The sequence below is a fragment of the Schistocerca gregaria genome, chromosome 8, assembly GCF_023897955.1.
Source record: "Schistocerca gregaria isolate iqSchGreg1 chromosome 8, iqSchGreg1.2, whole genome shotgun sequence".
Taxonomy (NCBI): domain Eukaryota; kingdom Metazoa; phylum Arthropoda; class Insecta; order Orthoptera; family Acrididae; genus Schistocerca; species Schistocerca gregaria.
In genome coordinates, this window is record NC_064927.1 from 397,795,619 (window position 1) to 397,814,087 (window position 18,469).

The 18,469-nt window shown below is 46.2% G+C and overlaps 1 protein-coding gene across 2 annotated transcripts in view; it reads right to left on the minus strand.

Annotated features, from left to right (window-relative positions):
* Positions 1-18,469, minus strand: part of LOC126284636 (serine protease filzig-like) — a 290,556-nt gene that overhangs the window by 142,354 nt on the left and 129,733 nt on the right. For both annotated transcript variants that reach the window (XM_049983711.1, XM_049983712.1), the window contains exon 2: positions 218-481. In XM_049983711.1, coding sequence (XP_049839668.1) covers positions 218-481 — 264 coding nt within the window. The remainder of the gene's footprint in view (positions 1-217; positions 482-18,469) is intronic.

Genomic DNA, 18,469 nt, shown 5'->3' on the forward strand with positions numbered 1-18,469 from the left:
TAGCGGTCTGGGCTGGGAGATTGTGAGTGAGTCAGTCAGTCCGGACGTTGCCTTTTATATATAGAGATTAAGTTTGTGCGGAGCGTAGAGTGCGCGAGAACTAATTTTTCATTTTTCCTCTGCCTCCTCCTTCATTAATGCCATTTGTGTTAGATCCGTGGACAGAATAGTGCGCACGTTTGTTTTGCGCTCCGCGAGTGCCGCGCTGATTACTCACGCCCAGGATCTTGGCCGGCCTGTCGAGCTGCACGTCGAGCCGGATGCCGATGAGCGGCTCGTCCGTGGCCAGCATGACGGTGCCGTACCAGCGGTCGGGCTCGGCCTCGTCGCCCTCGTACGTGAAGACGCGCGGGCACGGCGAGCCGGGGTGTCTGCGCGAGCCCGCCTGCTCCTGCCGCTGGCTGCGCGACTGAGCCGCAGCGGGCGCCGCCGTCGCCGCCAGGCACGCGAGCAGAGCCGCGCATAGAGCCAGCCTCCGCGCCTGCAACAGAGCACAGGGAGCTCCGCTGCAGGAGACTCACAGCTGGGCAGCCGGCGGCCTCGCTAGAGCGCTGCAGCTGCGGCCGAGGCCCGCTCAGCGGCGCTGCTGCCCTCTGACTGTAGCTACAGGGCAGTCGTAGCAAGAATGAATACTGTAATCCCCAAAGCCTCGAAAAATATACCTTGTAAGTAGGCTGTTTAGGTTTTTATATTGGTAACGCCACGTAGCGCACTGTATGAAAATCACTGGCTGTGCTGTGTGCAGTCTGTGGCTGGGTGGCATTGTTGACATATTCGCTGTTGTAGTGTTGGGCTGTTGGCTGTAGCTTTGCGCAGTTGGAGGTGAGCCGCCAGCAGTGATGGATGTGGGGAGAGAGATGGCGGAATTTTGAGAGCGGACGATCTGGACGTATGTCCATCAGAAAGAGTAAATTTGTAATGCTGGATATCATGGACTTATATATATATATTATGACTTTACAACACTATTAAGGTAAATACACTCCTGAAAATTGAAATAAGAACACCGTGAATTCATTGTCCCAGGAAGGGCAAACTTTATTGACACATTCCTGGGGTCACATACATCGCATGATCACACTGACAGAACCACAGGCACATAGATACAGGCAACAGAGCATGCACAATGTCGGCACTAGTACAGTGTATATCCACCTTTCGCAGCAATGCGGGCTGCTATTCTCCCATGGAGACGATCGTAGAGATGCTGGATGTAGTCCTGTGGAACGGCTTGCCATGCCATTTCCACCTGGCGCCTCAGTTGGACCAGCGTTCGTGCTGGACGTGCAGACCGCTTGAGACGGCGCTTCATCCAGTCCCAAACATGCTCAATGGGGGACAGATCCGGAGATCTTGCTGGCCAGGGTAGTTGACTTACACCTTCTAGAGCACGTTGGGTGGCACGGGATACATGTGGACGTGCATTGTCCTGTTGGAACAGCAAGTTCCCTTGCCGGTCTAGGAATGGTAGAACGATGGGTTCGATGACGGTTTTGATGAACCGTGCACTATTCACTGTCCCCTCGACGATCACCAGAGGTGTACGGCCAGTGTAGGAGATCGCTCCCCACACCATGATGCCGGGTGTTGGCCCTGTGTGCCTCGGTCGTATGCAGTCCTGATTGTGGCGCTCACCTGCACGGCGCCAAACACGCATACGACCATCATTGGCACCAAGGCAGAAGCGACTCTCATCGCTGAAGACGACACGTCTCCATTCGTCCCTCCATTCAGGCCTGTCGCGACACCACTGGAGGCAGGCTGCACGATGTTGGGGCGTGAGCGGAAGACGGCCTAACGGTGTGCGGGACCGTAGCCCAGTTTCATGGAGACGGTTGCGAATGGTCCTCGCCGATACCCCAGGAGCAACAGTGTCCCTAACTTGCTGGGAAGTGGCGGTGCGGACCCCTACGGCACTGCGTAGGATCCTACGGTCTTGGCGTGCATCCGTGCGTCGCTGCGGTCCGGTCCCAGGTCGACGGGCACGTGCTCCTTCCGCCGACGACTGGCGACAACATCGATGTACTGTGGAGACCTCACGCCCGAGCAATTCGGCGGTACGTCCACCCGGCCTCCCGCATGCCCACTATACGCCCTCACTCAAAGTCCGTCAACTGCACATACGGTTCACGTCCACGCTGTCGCGGCATGCTACCAGTGTTAAAGACTGCGATGGAGCTCCGTATGCTACGGCAAACTGGCTGACACTGACGGCGGCGGTGCACAAATGCTGCGCAGCTAGCGCCATTCGACGGCCAACACCGCGGTTCCTGGTGTGTCCGCTGTGCCGTGCGTGTGATCATTGCTTGTACAGCCCTCTCGCAGTGTACGGAGCAAGTATGGTGGGTCTGACACACCGGTGTCAATGTGTTCTTTTTTCCATTTCCAGTAGTGTACATTGTTTGTTCTCTGTCAAATACTTTCATTTGCTAACTATGCCTATCAGTAGTTATTGCCTTCAGTAGTTAGAATCTTTTATTTAGCTGGCAGTAGTGGCGCTCGCTGTATTGCAGTAATTCGAGTAACGAAGATTTTTGTGAGGTAAGTGATTTGTGAAACGCATAGGTTAATGTTAGTTAGGGCCATTCTTTTGTAGGGATTTTTGAAAGTCAGATTGCGTTGCGCTAAAAATATTGTGTGTCAGTTTAGCGTCGATCAGAATAAGTAAAGAGAGTAATGTCTGAGTACGTTCAGTTTTGCTCAGTTGTTTGAAAATCAAATAATGTAAGAGGTTTATCAGCACAGTAATTCATTAATTTTTTAAGGGGACGTTTCAACCTATACGGAAGGCACGAAAACGACAGCTGAAATTTTAAATTTAACATTTTAGAAATCTTTCACGCAGGAGGATCGTACAAACATACCGCCATTTGAGTCTCGTACAGATTCCCGTATGGAGGACATAGTGATAGACATCCCTGTGAATCAGCTGAATGGGTTGAAAATAAATAAATCGCCAAGTCCTGATGGGGTTCCAATTCGGTTTTACGGAGAGTACTCCACTGCATTGGCTCCTTATTTAGCTTGCATTTATCGCGAATCTCTTGCCCAACGTTAAGTCCCCAGCGACTGGAGAAATGCAAACACACTGAAAATTTACTGCTAATATCTTGTTAGCTGAAGTGTCTTTACACTGAATGCGTCCTGATTTCCCTGCCTGCACGTCGACTGGTGAGTGTTAATCAGGACGCCTCACACTACTGCCTAGCCTAAAAAACCCACATGTGCACGCCACAAGTACTCTGCTACCCGAGTAGCCGTTTCCTTTGTGTAGTGCACCCCTGACCTATCTAGGGGTGTCCTACAATTCCCCACCCAATAGCGCAAGTCCAGAAATCTGCATCCAAGACCGTCACAGAATCGACGAAGCCTTTGTTGAGACCCTCCACTCGGCTCCAAACCAAAGGACCCCGATCCACTCTGGGAACGATGCTGCAAATAGAGGGCTCTGCTTGCACCCCGCGTGCGAGGCCAGCGGTCTTCACCAAGTCCGCCAGCCGCCTGTACGAACTGAGGATCGTCTCAGAACCCAAGCGACAGGCATCACTGGTGCCGACGTGAGCAACTACTTGCAGACGACTGCACCCCGTACGCTCGATAGACGCAGGCAAGGCCGCCTCCACAAATATAAGAGGGGTAAAAGTACGGATCCTCAAAATTACAGACCAATATCCTTAACATCGGTTTGTTGCAGGATTCTCGAACATATTCTCAGTTCGAATATAATGAATTTCCTTGAGACAGAGAAGCTGCTGTCCATGCATCAGCACGGATTTAGAAACCGACGCTCCTGCGAAACGCAACTCGCCCTTTCTTCACATGATATCTTTCGAACCATGGATGATGGGTATCAGAAGGATGCCATATTCCTTGACTTCCGGAAAGCGTTTCACTCGGTGCCCCACTGCAGCCTCCTAACTAAGTTACAATGATTTGGGATTGGTTCCCAAATATGTGAGTGGCTCGAAGACTTCTCGAGTAATAGAATCCAGTACGTTGTCCTCGATGGTGAGTCTTTATCGGAGGTGAGGGTATCATCTGGAGCGCCCCAGGGAAGTGTGGTAGGTCCACTGTTGTTTTCTATCTACATAAATGATCTTTTGGATAAGGTGGATAGCAATATGCGGCTGATTGCTGATGATGCTGTGGTGTGGGGCAAGGTGTCGTCGTTGAGTGACTGTAGGAGGATAGAAGATGACTTGGACAGGATTTGTGATTCGTGTAAAGAATGGGAGCTAACTCTAAATATAGATAAATGTAAATTAATACAGATGAATGGGAATAAGAATCCCGTAATGTTTTAATACTCCATTAGTAGTGTAGTGCTTGACATAGTCACGTCGGTTAAACATTTGGGCGTAACATTGCAGACCGATACGAAGTGAAACAAGCATATAATGGCAGTTCTGGGGAAGGCTGAGGGTCGTCTTCGGTTCATTGGCAGAATTTTGGGAAGATGTGGTTCATCTGTAAAGGAGACCGCTTATAAAACACTAATACGACCTATTCTCGAGTACTGCTCGAGCGTTTGGGATCCCTATCAGGTCGGATTGAAGGAGGACATAGAAGCAATTCAGAGGCGGGCTGCTAGATTTGTTACTGGTAGGTTTCATCATCGCGCGAGTGTTACGGAAAGGCTTCAGGAACTCGGGTGGGAGTCTCTGGAGGAAAGGAGGCGTTCTTTTCGTGAATCGCTACTGAGGAAATTTAGAGAACCAGCATTTGAGGCTGTCTGCTGTACAATTTTACTGCCGCTAACTTACATTTCGCGGAAATACCACAAAGATAATATAAGAGAGATTAGGGCTCGTACAGAGGCATATAGGCGGTGATTTTTCCCTCGATCTGTTCGGGAGTGGAACAGGGAGTGAAGATGCTAGTTCTGGTACGAGGTACCCTCCCCCACGCACCGTATGGTGGATTGCGGTGTATGTATGTAGATGTACATGTAGATATTCAAAAAAGCAGATAAAAATTCACTTGACGCCTTCCTGAGACACAATCTCCACTCATTCCAAATTAATAATATAAACGTAGATCAGATGTAGCTTGAATTCAAAGAAATAATATCGGCAGCAATTGAGAGGTTTGTACCAATCAAACTAACAAACGACGGAGATGATCCTCCTTGGTACACAAAACGTGTTAGAACACTGTTGCAGAAACAACGAAACAAACATGCCAAATTTAAACAGACGGAAAATCCCCAAGATTGGCGATCCTTTACAGAAGCTCGAAACTTAGCGCGGAGTTCAGTGCGAGACGCCTAAAACAGTTTCCGCAACAAAACTTTGTCGCGAAACCTGGCACAAAATGCAAAGAGATTCTGGTCGTATGTCAAATATGTTAGCGTCTCGAAACACTCAGTGCCTTCCCTGCGCGACAACAATGGAGATACTATCGACGACAGTGCTGCCAAAGGGGAGTTACTAAACACAGCCTTCCAAAAACCTTCAGAAAAGAAGACGAAGTAAATATTCCAGAATTTGAATCGAGAACAGTTGCAAACATGAGTAACGTAGAAGTAAATATCTTCGGAGTAGTGAAGCAACTCAAATCACTTATTAAAAGCAAGTCTTCTGGTCCAGACTGTATACCAATTAGGTTCCTTTCAGAGTACGCTGATGCATTATCTCCATACTTAACAATCATATACAACCGTTCGCTCGACGAAAGATCTCTACCCAAAGACTGGAAAGGTGCACAGGTCACACCAATATTCAAGAAAGGTAGGAGGAGTAACCCACTAAATTACAGGCACATATCGTTAACGACGATATGCAGCAGGATTTTAGAACATATATTGTGTTCGAAAATTATGAATCACGTCGAAGGAAACGGTATATATAGTCAACATGGGTTTAGAAAACATCGTTCTTGTGAAACACAACTAGCTCTTTATTCACTTGAAGTGTTGAGTGCTATTGACAAGGGATTTCAGATACATTCCGTATTTCTGGATTTCCGGAAGGCTTTTGACACTGCAACACACAAGCGGCTCGTATTGAAATTGCGAGCTTAAAGAATATCGCCTTAGTTATGTGTCTGGATTTGTGATTTACTGTCAGAGGTCACAGTTCGTGGTAACTGACGGAAAGTCATCGAGCAAAACAGAAGTGATTTCTCGCGTTCCCCAAGGTAGTGTTGTATGCCCTTTGCTGTTCCTTATCTGTATAAATGATTTGGGAGCAGCCGTCTTTGGTCGTTTGAAGATGTCGCTGTCGTTTATCGACTAATAAAGTTATCAGAAGATCAAAACAAACTGCAAACCGATTTAGAAATAATATCTGAATGGCGCTTGAAGTGGCAGTTGACCCTAAATAACGAAAAGTGTGAGGTCATCCACATGAGTGCTAAAAGGAACTCGTTAAACTTCGGTTACACGAAAAATTAATCTAACCTAAAAACCTACGTATTACAATAACGAACAACTTAAATTGGAAGGAACACATAGAAAATGTTGTGGGGAAGACTAATCAAAGACTGCCTGTTAGTGGGAGGACACTTAGAAAATGTAACAGACCTGCTAAGGAGACTGCCTACACTACGCTCGTCGGTCCTCTTTTAGAATACTGCCACACGGTGTGCGATCCTTGCCAGATAGGACTGACGAACAACATCGAAAAAATTCAAAGAAAGGCAACACATTTCGTATTATCGCGAAATATGGGAGAGAGTGTCACAGAAATGATGCAGGGTTTGGGCTGGACATCATTAAAAGAAAGCGTTTTTCGTTACGACAGAATCTTCTCACGAAATTCCAATCACCAACTTTCTCCTCGGCATGCGAAAATATTTCGTTGACACTGACGTGAATAGGGAAGAACGATCACCAAGATAAAATAAGGGAAATCAGAGCTCGTACGGAAAGATACAGGTGTTCATTCTCTCCGCACGCTATACGAGATTGGAATAATAGTGAACTGTAAAGGTGGTTAGATGAGCCATCTGCCAGGCACTTAAATGTGGTTTGCAGAGTATCCATGTAGATGCAGATGTAGATAATCTGTGCAGTGCCTAGTAGAGCATCGAACCGCCTTCACAATAATTCTCTGTTATTCCGCTCTCGAAGAGCGAGCGAAGAAAACGAACACCTATATTTTCCCGGACGAGCTCTGATTTCCCTTATTTTATTATGGTAATAGTTCCTCCATATGAAGCTCGGCGTCAACAAAATATTTTCGCGTTTGGAGGAGAACGTTAGTGATTTTCTTGAAAAGATCCCCCCCTCAACCAAAAACGCCTTTGTTTCAGTGATGTTCACCCCATGTCTTGTATCACGTCCGTGACACTCTCTCCCCCTTTCGCGATAATACAAAACGTGGAGGCCGGTGTGACCGAGCGGTTCTAGGCGCTTCAGTCCGGAACCGCGCTGCTGCTACGGTCGCAGGTTCGAATCCTGCCTCGGGCATGGATGTGTGTGATGTCCTTAGGTTAGTTAGGTTTAAGTAGTTCATTGAGCATATCTGGGATGCCTTACAACGTGCTGTTCATGAGAGAACTCGACCCCTTCGTACTCTTAGAGATTTATGGACAGCCCTGCAGGATTCATGGTGTCAGTTTCCTCCAGCACTGCTTCAGACATTAGTCGATTCCATGCCACGTGGTGTTGCAGACTTCTGCGTGCTCGCCGGGGCGCTACGCGATATCAGGCAGGTGTACCAGTTTGTTTGGCTCTTCAGTGCATAACGCATCATACATAGTGAACTGTACTAAACATGTCTTTTAATTTTTTGATTTTTTTCCTACGATGGTAGAAAGATCTTCAGCTGTTTTCATATACAAGCCCATGATTTACGTATACGTCATGTTACTATAAAAATAAATGTTTCCTGAGTACACAAGTGTGTGGTTCAAATGGCTCTGAGCACTATGGGACTTAACATCTGAGGTGACCAGTCCCCTAGAACTTAGAACTACTTAAACGTAACTAACGTAAGGACATCACACACATCTGTGCCCGAGGCAGGATTCGAACCTGCGACCGTAGCAGCAGCGCGGTTCCGGACTGAAACGCCTAGAACCGCTCGGTCACACCAGCCGGCACGTAACTGCATTTTTACGTTAGTCTTACGCTACAGTTTTCCCGTCAGATCACCGTAGTTAAGTGCTGTCGGGTGTGGTCGGCACTTGGATGGGTGACCACCAGGGCTGCCATGAGCTGTTGCCGTTTTTCGGGATGCGCTCAGCCTCGTGATGCCAATTGAGGAGCTACTGGACCGAATAGTAGCGGCTCCGGTCACCGAAAATGAGTGGGAGAGCGGTGTGCTGTCCACACCCCCCTCCTATCCGCATCCTCATCTGAGGATGACACGGCGGTCGGATGGTCGCAAGGGGCACTTGTCCGCTGAAGGCGGAGTGCTTACACCACAGTTGACATCTGCAGTTTTAGGTGCCAGGTACGTGTCGATTCATAACATTTTGTTGTTATTTCCGCAACTTTTGATGATAGTGTTTGTAAAATGAGATTTTTATAACTGTTGTGTTATTGTTGCCCCTTAATGCTATTTGAAGGTGGTCTGAAGCGCAAGTAAAACCGGTGGTCGTTAGTAAATGAAACCTGCAATCTAGACGGTGTCTGTCTATTTACGATAAGAAATGTCAGGAGAACTTTTCTGCTCGAAAGCGGGCGCGTGACTAGGCGAACGCTGTGGACGCGTGCTCCGGTGCGGCTGGAGGCCCGCCGGGCTTGTGGGTCGAGTGCCGCGGCCGGTCCTCAATAATTCAGGCGGCTTTATTGGGGAAGGCCGAGTTGCGCCGCCCACACGCCGCTTACCACGGAAGACGGCCCACCATGACCTGACAACTGACCGCGGGCCGCGCCCCGGGCCGAGGCCTCGTTATTATATCGACCGCTCCACTAGAGCGGAGCAGTCAAGGTCAAACGGCCCCTCCGTCCAAGTTCACGCTGTCCAACGGCGGGAGAGTACGCACGCCGTCTTCACCTCAGTTAACATGGCGAGATCAGACCCGGTTTCGTCGAGCTTCGGGATACCAGTCAGGGGCGAGTTCCCAACTTTTTAAAAAAAATTCTTTATTCTGGCTTTGGGTCACAAGGACCATAGAGCCATTAACGGCAATTAAAGTGCCAAAGAAAGATAAACGCAAAAAAGCAGAACAGAAAATTTCGAATTTTGCATACAAACACACTTACACTAAAATAAAAGCGCACTTAGACAAACACCAGTGATGACCAATCCCCGATTACGATATTTCCGCACAGGGGCAAAAGCTTGATAGTGACCTCATTCGTATCAATGCTGTGCTGCGGTCTTCTTATCATGGCATTCCTTATCACATCGGCACTTATCGAATCACATGCTCTGACAATTCTCTCTCGTATATCCTCAGGTGTACTTGGAATGTCTTTATAAACGGTGTCTTTTATGAATCCCCACAAGAACAAATCCAGAGGCGTCAAGTCTGGTGAACGAGCCGGCCACTGCACACATCCTCCTGTCCAGCCCAACGATTTGGGAATTGTCTGTGCAAATCTTTACTAGCTATCAGCGAAAAATGTGTCGGACACCCATCGTGTTGATACCACATACTGTTCCTTGTTCCTAAAGATATTTCTTCCAATAATAGACTTAATGTTTCTTGCAGGAATGTGGTGTACTCCCTACCATTAACACTTCCTTTAACGAAATAGGGGCCTATAATTCTGTCCTCTAGATTCCCATGCCATACATTTACCGACCACGGTTTTTGCTATGCCACTTGCCGCAGCCAACATGGATTTTCAGTTGCCCAGTAATGCATGTTATGCAAATTGACATTTCTATAGTTCGAGAATGTAGCCTCGTCATTAAACAAAATGAAATTGATAACTGTGTCATCCCTCTGAATCTGAAGTTGAGCCCATCGGCAGAATTCAATGCGAGCATATAATCCGTTCCAGTTAATTCTTTGTGGAGACTGATATGACAAGGATGATATTTATGACGATGCAGAACACGAAGAACATTACTCTGGCTCATGCCAGTAGGCTCTTGTAGTAGGATTGAGGTCTCTATCCATTAGTTTTGGAAACAACAGTGTTGAAACATTTGTGGATAAAAATCCTTCGTCAAGATCACAAATTGTCTTGAGTGATTACCGTTTTCGGCTCATTACCGAGCCACCTTCAGAGCTGTCTAAGACGTTGTCCGATGTGTGCCACTCATTACACATCCTCGTATTTTTTACATGTAAGTCGTCCTAGTTAAATAAAATATTCTAAAGTTAAAATCTTAGTTAGTTATGTAAACGGACAACGTTAATGACCATAACAACATTTGATTATTGATTGACGTTGTCCCTGCAGCCACACCTCTTTCAGAAATTCTGGGAGTTCGTTTTCAAGATAGTTGAGATAAGTGGGCCGTCTGAGAGATTGCGGTGTCACAACAGCCCCAAAAAACTGATTGCCTTATCGTATCGCACAAGACATTTTTCAAGAAGCGTTTTGAACATTTGTCTGCACCAGAGTATTAGAATTATCGTCGGACCACAGGCTTGAGTTAGAGTGGAAGAGGTATGGCTATTACTAGTTAGCCAACGATAAAATTCCACTCGACTACCTTCGTCTCGCTCTCGAAGGTGTTGAATCCACTGTTAATAGTAAAGGTAGAGGCTGTGCCTATGTAATGTTTTGTATGTGGAACACCGACACGCGTTGAAATTCTACATGTCCATGTTGATAGATTATGTTTTGCCGACTTCCAATCTCTCTTCGTTTTACGTTCGGATGATGTATGACTGCTGAGAGCACTCACGCACTTTAGTGGAAACACGAATAACGACTCTTCAATATGGCACTCTGCGGTTAGGAAATCGTTTTCCTTGTTATCTATAAGCAGCAGCAGATTTTTCATTACAAAATATACCCTGCCCACCCACTCAACATTTATAAACAGGTGAGAGATGCTTAAGCGATGCAGTAGAACTGGCCAACAATTCACAATGATAATTGAACAGTTCAGTAATTTAAAGTCAAGCACTGCTTCATAATTAAAATTCAAAACAGAAATGCCAGTCAGTGGAGTAGCAAACCGCGAAATGAAACAACCAACCAGCTACACAACAAAACATTGCTAAGTAACTTCTGAAATTTACTTATACACCACAGCGTAAGTGCAGTAATGGAAAATAATACTGATAATAAATAAAGACCATTTATTTCCAATGTAGTCTCTCTGCAGCGTGCAAGTCAGCTGTTCTACTTCTAGTCATTATAAATGTCACTGCAATATATCAAATTTATTAATATGTAGACTGGAAAGTAACCGATGTGGCGTCACCTAAAGTGGACTTCCAATAAGGCGGCCGAACTCCCCCGCATGGAGCCTCCCGGCCAACAATGCTATACGATCATTTTTTCCATTAATATATAAATAAGACATGTAGTGCAATTTGGTCACAATGTGATACCATTACTGTTTAAAGCTTCGCCGAGCCTGAGGGTGACCTCTTAAGGCGCCCCACTTTTGCACCATCACACAGAAATGTCGTACGCAGCATTGAGCCAAATTTCAAACTTATGCGTCGCAATGGAAACAATTATAGTGTTTCCAAATGTGATACCTTAATTTACTAGTGCACATTACACGATATAGCAGAAGAGCAACTCGTTGGTTGAATTGCTGGGTGGGAGGGGGTTGGGGGGACAAACACCGAGGTCATAGGACCCATGGGATTACGGAGGGATGGGCAATGAAGTTGGCCGTGTCCTCCCAAGGAAACGATTTAGGGAAATCACGGAAAAACTAAATCGGGATGGCCGAACGTGGGTTTGAACTGCCGTCCTCTCGAACGTGAGTCCAGTGTGTTAACCACTTCACCACCTCGTCCGGTGCTATTCATTGTAGAGGTCACAGGTAGAACCCTGTTGTGTGTAGTAACATTAATCAACAGTATGAAAGTGTAAATGTGGCGGGGGGAATATGATTTTCATTGTGGGAAAAAAAAATATCAAGGCCCTCAAGGACTGTGTTCAGTGGCACCAGAGTACATAAGCGCATACTGAGAGGTTGTAGTGTTAGTGATTCCTGTATCATGGTCTCGCAGTAAGTAACTGTGCTGAGTTTAGAGGTGCACAGCGGTTTCAACATTTATTCTAGGGTGTAACCAAGCCACACCGACGGGTATACACTGCTGTTGAACGACTGCATCCATTTAAACGGGGTCGCATTGACGATCTGCGGAAAGCTGGATGGATCTATCGAAGGATTGCTGCAGATGTTTGGACAAAGCATTAGTGGTGCGCCGCTGTTTTTGACAGTAGTATGTGGAACGTTCCCGCACCCGCAGCCCAGGTTCTGGACTTAGGCGTAGTACTGTCGCTCGTCAGTACTGACGCATTGTGCGAGCACGCGGTGGCTCACCGAACATCACCCGAGGAGGAAATCCGAGCACTGGTATGTCACGAAGGATCATTAGCAATCGTCTGCTTGCAGCAGGACTAAGGTCACGCGTGACTGGCCTGTGTACTACTGACACCACTACAGCGACAAGAGGGGCTCTGAAGTCTTGAAAGATGGTTCAAATGGCTCTGAGCACTATGGGACTTAACACCTGAGGTCATCAGTCCCCTAGAAATTAGAACTGCTTATACCTAACTAACCTAAGAACATCACACACAGCCATGCCCGCGGCAGGATTCGAACCTGCGACCGTAGCAGGCCGGCGAGTCTTGAAAGAGCTGAGTGGAGAGTCGAATTGTGCTTTATTGTCTTCAGTGACGAGAGTGGGATCTGATAGTACCTGATAGTACACGTCCATGACGCAGACGTATTCCGCAGACGTATTCCGCAGTGCATTCGTTCAGGACTTACAGGTCCCACCCCAGGCTTCATCTTGTCAGGGCTATCAACTACAACTCTGCGTCCTGCAAGGGTAAAGTGACCAGTGCGTGCTACGTTCCACAGGCTGTTAACACTATGCTCCTCCCACTTCTGCAGGAAGGTGGTGTGCTTTCTCAGCAGGACAATGCACGTCCACATATCATTTACTTCGGTTTGCAGTAGGGTTTTGGAGCATATACTGTATTCAAAAATTATGAATCACCTCGAAGGGAACGATCTATTGACACGTAATCAGCATGGCTTCAGAAAACATCGCTCTTGTGCAACGCAGCTAGCTCTTTATTCGCACGAAGTAATGGCCGCTATCGACAGGGGATCTCAAGTTGATTCCGTATTTCTAGATTTCCGGAAAGCTTTTGACACCGTTCCTCATAAGCGACTTCTAATCAAGCTGCGGAGCTATAGGGTATCGTCTCAGTTGTGCGACTGGATTCGTGATTTCCTATCAGGAAGGTCGCAGTTCGTAGTAATAGACGGCAAATCATCGAGTAAAACTGAAGTGATATCAGGTGTTCCCCAGGGAAGCGTCCTGGGACCTCTACTGTTCCTGATCTATATAAATGACCTGGGTGACAATCTGAGCAGTTCTCTTAGACTGTTCGCAGATGATGCTGTAATTTACCGTCTAGTAAGGTCATCCGAAGACCAGTATCAGTTGCAAAGCGATTTAGAAAAGATTGCTGTATGGTGTGTCAGGTGGCAGTTGACGCTAAATAACGAAAAGTGTGAGATGATCCACATGAGTTCCAAAAGAAATCCTTTGGAATTCGATTACTCGATAAATAGTACAATTCTCAAGGCTGTCAATTCAACTAAGTACCTGGGTGTTAAAATTACGAAAAACTTCAGTTGGAAGGACCACATAGATAATATTGTCGGGAAGGCGAGCCAAAGGTTGCGTTTCATTGGCAGGACACTTAGAAGATGCAACAAGTCCACTAAAGAGACAGCTTACACTACACTCGTTCGTCCTCTGTTAGAATATTGCTGTGTGGGATCCTTACCAGGTGGGATTGACGGAGGACATCGAAAGGGTGCAAAAAAGGGCAGCTCGTTTTGTATTATCACGTTATAGGGGAGAGAGTGTGGCAGATATGATACACGAGTTGGGATGGAAGTCATTACAGCATAGACGTTTTTTGTCGCGGCGAGACCTTTTTACGAAATTTCAATCACCAACTTTCTCTTCCGAATGCGAAAATATTTTGTTGAGCCCAACCTACATAGGTAGGAATGATCATCAAAATAAAATAAGAGAAATCAGAGCTCGAACAGAAAGGTTTAGGTGTTCGTTTTTCCCGCTCGCTGTTCGGGAGTGGTTCGATGAACCCTCTGCCAAGCACTTAAATGTGAATTGCAGAGTAGTCATGTAGATGATGTAGATGTAGACACAGCTGCTGCACAATGTTTTTTTCGTGATGTATACATCTCCTCTAGCCAGCAAGATCACTAGATTTCTCGCCATTGATCACGTATGAGACATGTTGGAGAGCTAACTTACTTTTTCTCCAGAGCCTGGAAGAACCATTGCCAAATTGCAGCCAATGGCACAAGATGCTTGTTGAGGCAGTCCAATACAGGATGTCATTCGTCAACTGTATGATCGTTTGCATGGGAGGATACACACCTGTTTTGCCGTCAGAGAGGGATGTACTGCCTGGGCACCATTTACTGTGAAACGTATATTTCATTAGATCTGAATTTGTTATTATGTACTCCTACAATGGAAATGGAAATGAGCTTTTGGCGTCATTGGCCGGGAGGCCCTTTAGGGGACAGGTTTGACCGCATTGGTGCAGGTCTGATTACATTCGACACCACACTGGGAGACCTGCGCGCCGAATGGGGATGAAATGATGATGAAGTCAACACCAGTCCCTGAGCGGAGAAAATCGCCGACACAGCCGGGAATCGAACCCGGGCCCGTAGGGCGGCAATCCGTCACGCTGACAACTCAGCTATCGGGGCGGACACTCCTACAATGATGATCTATCTGTCTTTTTATTTGTCAATAAATGTCCTTGTCCTTGACAGAGTTGCATTTCATCTGCTTCTTCTTTTTGTTCTGTATATACAAGGGTCGTTCAATAAGTTATGCCCCACATTTTTTTTTTTTAAAAGCCATTAATATACGTAGACAAACGTCCTTGTTGGTGTTTCACATTTGGTGCTTTTTCTGTGCGCCGGTGAAGTTCCGAACCGTTCTGGCAGATGGCAAGGCTTTAGTACACCGTCAAAATGGCGTCTGCATACGTCTCTCATTACAAGTAGCATGTTGTTATTGAGTTGTTGTTCAAAAATGTTCAAATGTGTGTGAATTCTTAAGGGACCAAAGTACTGTGGTCATCGGTCCCTACAGTTACACACTACTTTAACTTAAACTAACTTATGCTAACAACAACAACAACAACAACAACAACAACACACACACACACACACACACACACACACACACAAACACACACACACACACACGTACACACCCATGCCCGAGGGAGGACTCTAACCTCCGGCGGGAGGGGCCGCGCAGTCCGTGACAGGGCGCCCTAAACCACTCGGCCACTACGCGCGGTTTGAATTCTTGTGTGCAGAAAAAGAAACCGTGGTGAGCATCCATCAACGTTTGTGTCCAGTGTATGGCGATGCTGCGGTCGATAGGAGTACAGTTGGGCGATGGGTAGGGAAAGTTACAGCCTCACGAAATCCATAAACAGAGCTCCCTGATCAACCACGCTCGGGACGTCCTTTCACAGCCACTGCCGACCGGCACATCACAACTCCACAAATGGCTCTACAGTTGTCGGTCAGCACTGGGAGTGCGTCTGCAATGATCGAGACTCTCGGATGTATTCAAAGAGGTGCTCACGATGGGTTCCACGAATGCTCACAGCGAACCACAAGATTCAAAGAAAGGCCATTTCATCTGTATTGTTGGAGCTTACAGATTCTCTACACACTTAAGATGGCGAGTGTGTCAGTCATGCAGTGAAAATATGGCTACGCCTACAGGACAAGAGCTTTTACCAGCAGGGAATGCATGCTCTTCCGCAACGTTGGCGTACGGCCATAGAACATGATTGAGACTATGCAGAAAAATAGGACATAGACATGTTGATGTATATTGTCATCAAATTCTGACTCTTAACAATAAATATATTCTGAGGAAAAAATGTGGGGCATTACTTATTGAACGACCCTCGTATATTAGCTCAGAAGATTATTACAAAAGCTCGATGCAAAACTGTAGCTTTTTGAGCTGTGTATCTTTCATCGACTAATTTTGAAGCCGAGAGCAGCTGTAAACTAATTCAAAATCGTAATTGCTTTCGGCGAACTGAAGCAGATACTAGATAGCCTGCGTCGACCCTGGCTGTTGTTATCTTTAATTGCATCCTGAAGCGACAGTCAATTTGCATCGCGAAGCACCACGAGAATTGATTTCTGGACCTGTTTGTCACGCTAGCAGCAGACACACCTCGCTGCCGTCCTGTTGTACCGTGTCACTTGAACCATTACATTATACCTAAAGGTTACACCTGAGATGTGCGAAACTACAAGCAGATACATGTCACAAGTTCTTCACTTGTGTGGCCCCATTATCCGTAGTTGCTTTGCAATTCCTAAGGGTATTTTCGTTCCGTCGTTACAACTACAAGAATATGTGTGTTTTTCTCACCAGATGCGATTTGCTTTATTGAGGTAAAGCATCATCAGTTGTCTCCAATTTCATTCCACTTCTTCCTCCTCACGTTTTCCTCTAAGTCACTCTCCATCACACTGCTATGCCCTTATGTCCACTCAACTTTGTTTCTCCTTCCCCCCCCCCCCCCCCCACTATGTACCACAAGAAAACACTCCATCATTATTCCTTCATTACTCTTAAAAAGTATATAAGTACACAGCAACAACACACGTATAATTAACTACAAGAAAAGTATAGGTCAAAGCGACACTAGTGGCAATGTTGGCAGCACTACAAAACAGAATACACGTTTGGAAGTATGAAAACGAACAGTAAACGGTGGTGTTCGAAAAAGTGTGCTGTGTAAAACATAAAAAAGGAATAGTTCCACAAAGCAGCGAAAAAGTAGACTACAAGTATCAGTGTCTGTTGAAGAAAGAAATCAAAGACGCGTTAGCACCCGGCATTTCCTGATGTAGGCGAGAATCCAAACAGAAATTACCGTAAGTAAAAACCAACAAATAAATTTAACGATACTGTTGAACTACTACACTTCGAAAGTTGTATTTTTACGCTGTAAGATGTACTTACTTTCTATTTTGCGTGTTGTTGCTCCAATTTTTCGCATTTAGGATCATAACAGAAACACTTTTCATTTCCATATTGCAAGAGCTCCATCTTTTTTTGGTGTTCTGTTGCAACAAGGCGCTAGGTAGAGTAATTACTGCTTAACATTTTTGTTAGTTTCTATTTGGTCCAATTATGTTGTGCTATCTTCAGAAGTTAAATAAAGGTGTATTTTATCGTATGATAATTAAAAACATTTGTGAAATGTTAAACTGATTTAAACCAACGATGTTTACGTGTTAGTATGTAAGTGTTAGTTTGTAAGTAATCGTTGCAACCACGTAATTTTACTAATGAACGTTCCAGAAATTACGAAAAAGCTTCGAGAAAATTTGGAAATTTGTAGTAAGGGCTTATGGGACCAACCTGCTGAGGTTTATCGGGCTCTAAGCTTAAGCACTACTTAATCTAACTTAAAGTAACTTACACTAAGGACAACACACACACCCATGCCCGAGGGAGGACTTGAACCTCTGACATGGGCAGCCACGCGGACAGTGACAAGACGCCCCACACCGCGCGGCTACCCCGCACCGCAAGCTTCGAGTGTTTCATTAGTTTTACAGGTAAACGGTCCGGAAATCAATGAGTGCTTTTTAATTTTTATATTACTTACTTGTAGGTTCGAACAGTCTGTGTAGTTGAAAAGGCCAAATACACTACTGGCCATTGAAATTGCTACACCACGAAGATGACGTGCTGCAGACGCGAAATTTAACCGACAGGAAGAAGATGCTGTGATATGCAAATGATTAGCTTTTCACAGCATTCACACAAGGTTGGCGCCGGTGGCGACACCTACAACGTGCTGACACGAGGAAAGTTTCCAACCGATTTCTCACACACAAAAGCAGTTGACCGGCGTTGCCTGGTGAAAAGTTGTTGTGATGCCTCGTGTAAGGAGCAGAAATGCGTACCATCACGTTTCCGACTGTGATAAAGGGCGGATTGAAGCCTAACGCGATTGCCGTTTATCGTATCGCGACATTGCTGCTCGCGTTGGTCGAGATACGATGACTGTTAGCAGAATATGGAATCGGTGGGTTCAGGAGCGTAATACGGAACGCCGTGCTGGATCCCAACGGCCTCGTATCACTAGCAATCGAGATGACAGGCATCTTATGCGCATGGCTGTAACGGATCATGCAGCCACGTCTCGATCCCTGAGTCAACAGATGGGGAAGTTTGCAAGACAACAACCATCTGCACGAACAGTTCGACGACGTTTGCAGCAGGATGGACTGTCAGCTCGGAGACCATGGCTACGGTTACCCTTGACGCTGCATCACAGACAGGAGCGCCTGCGATGGTGTAC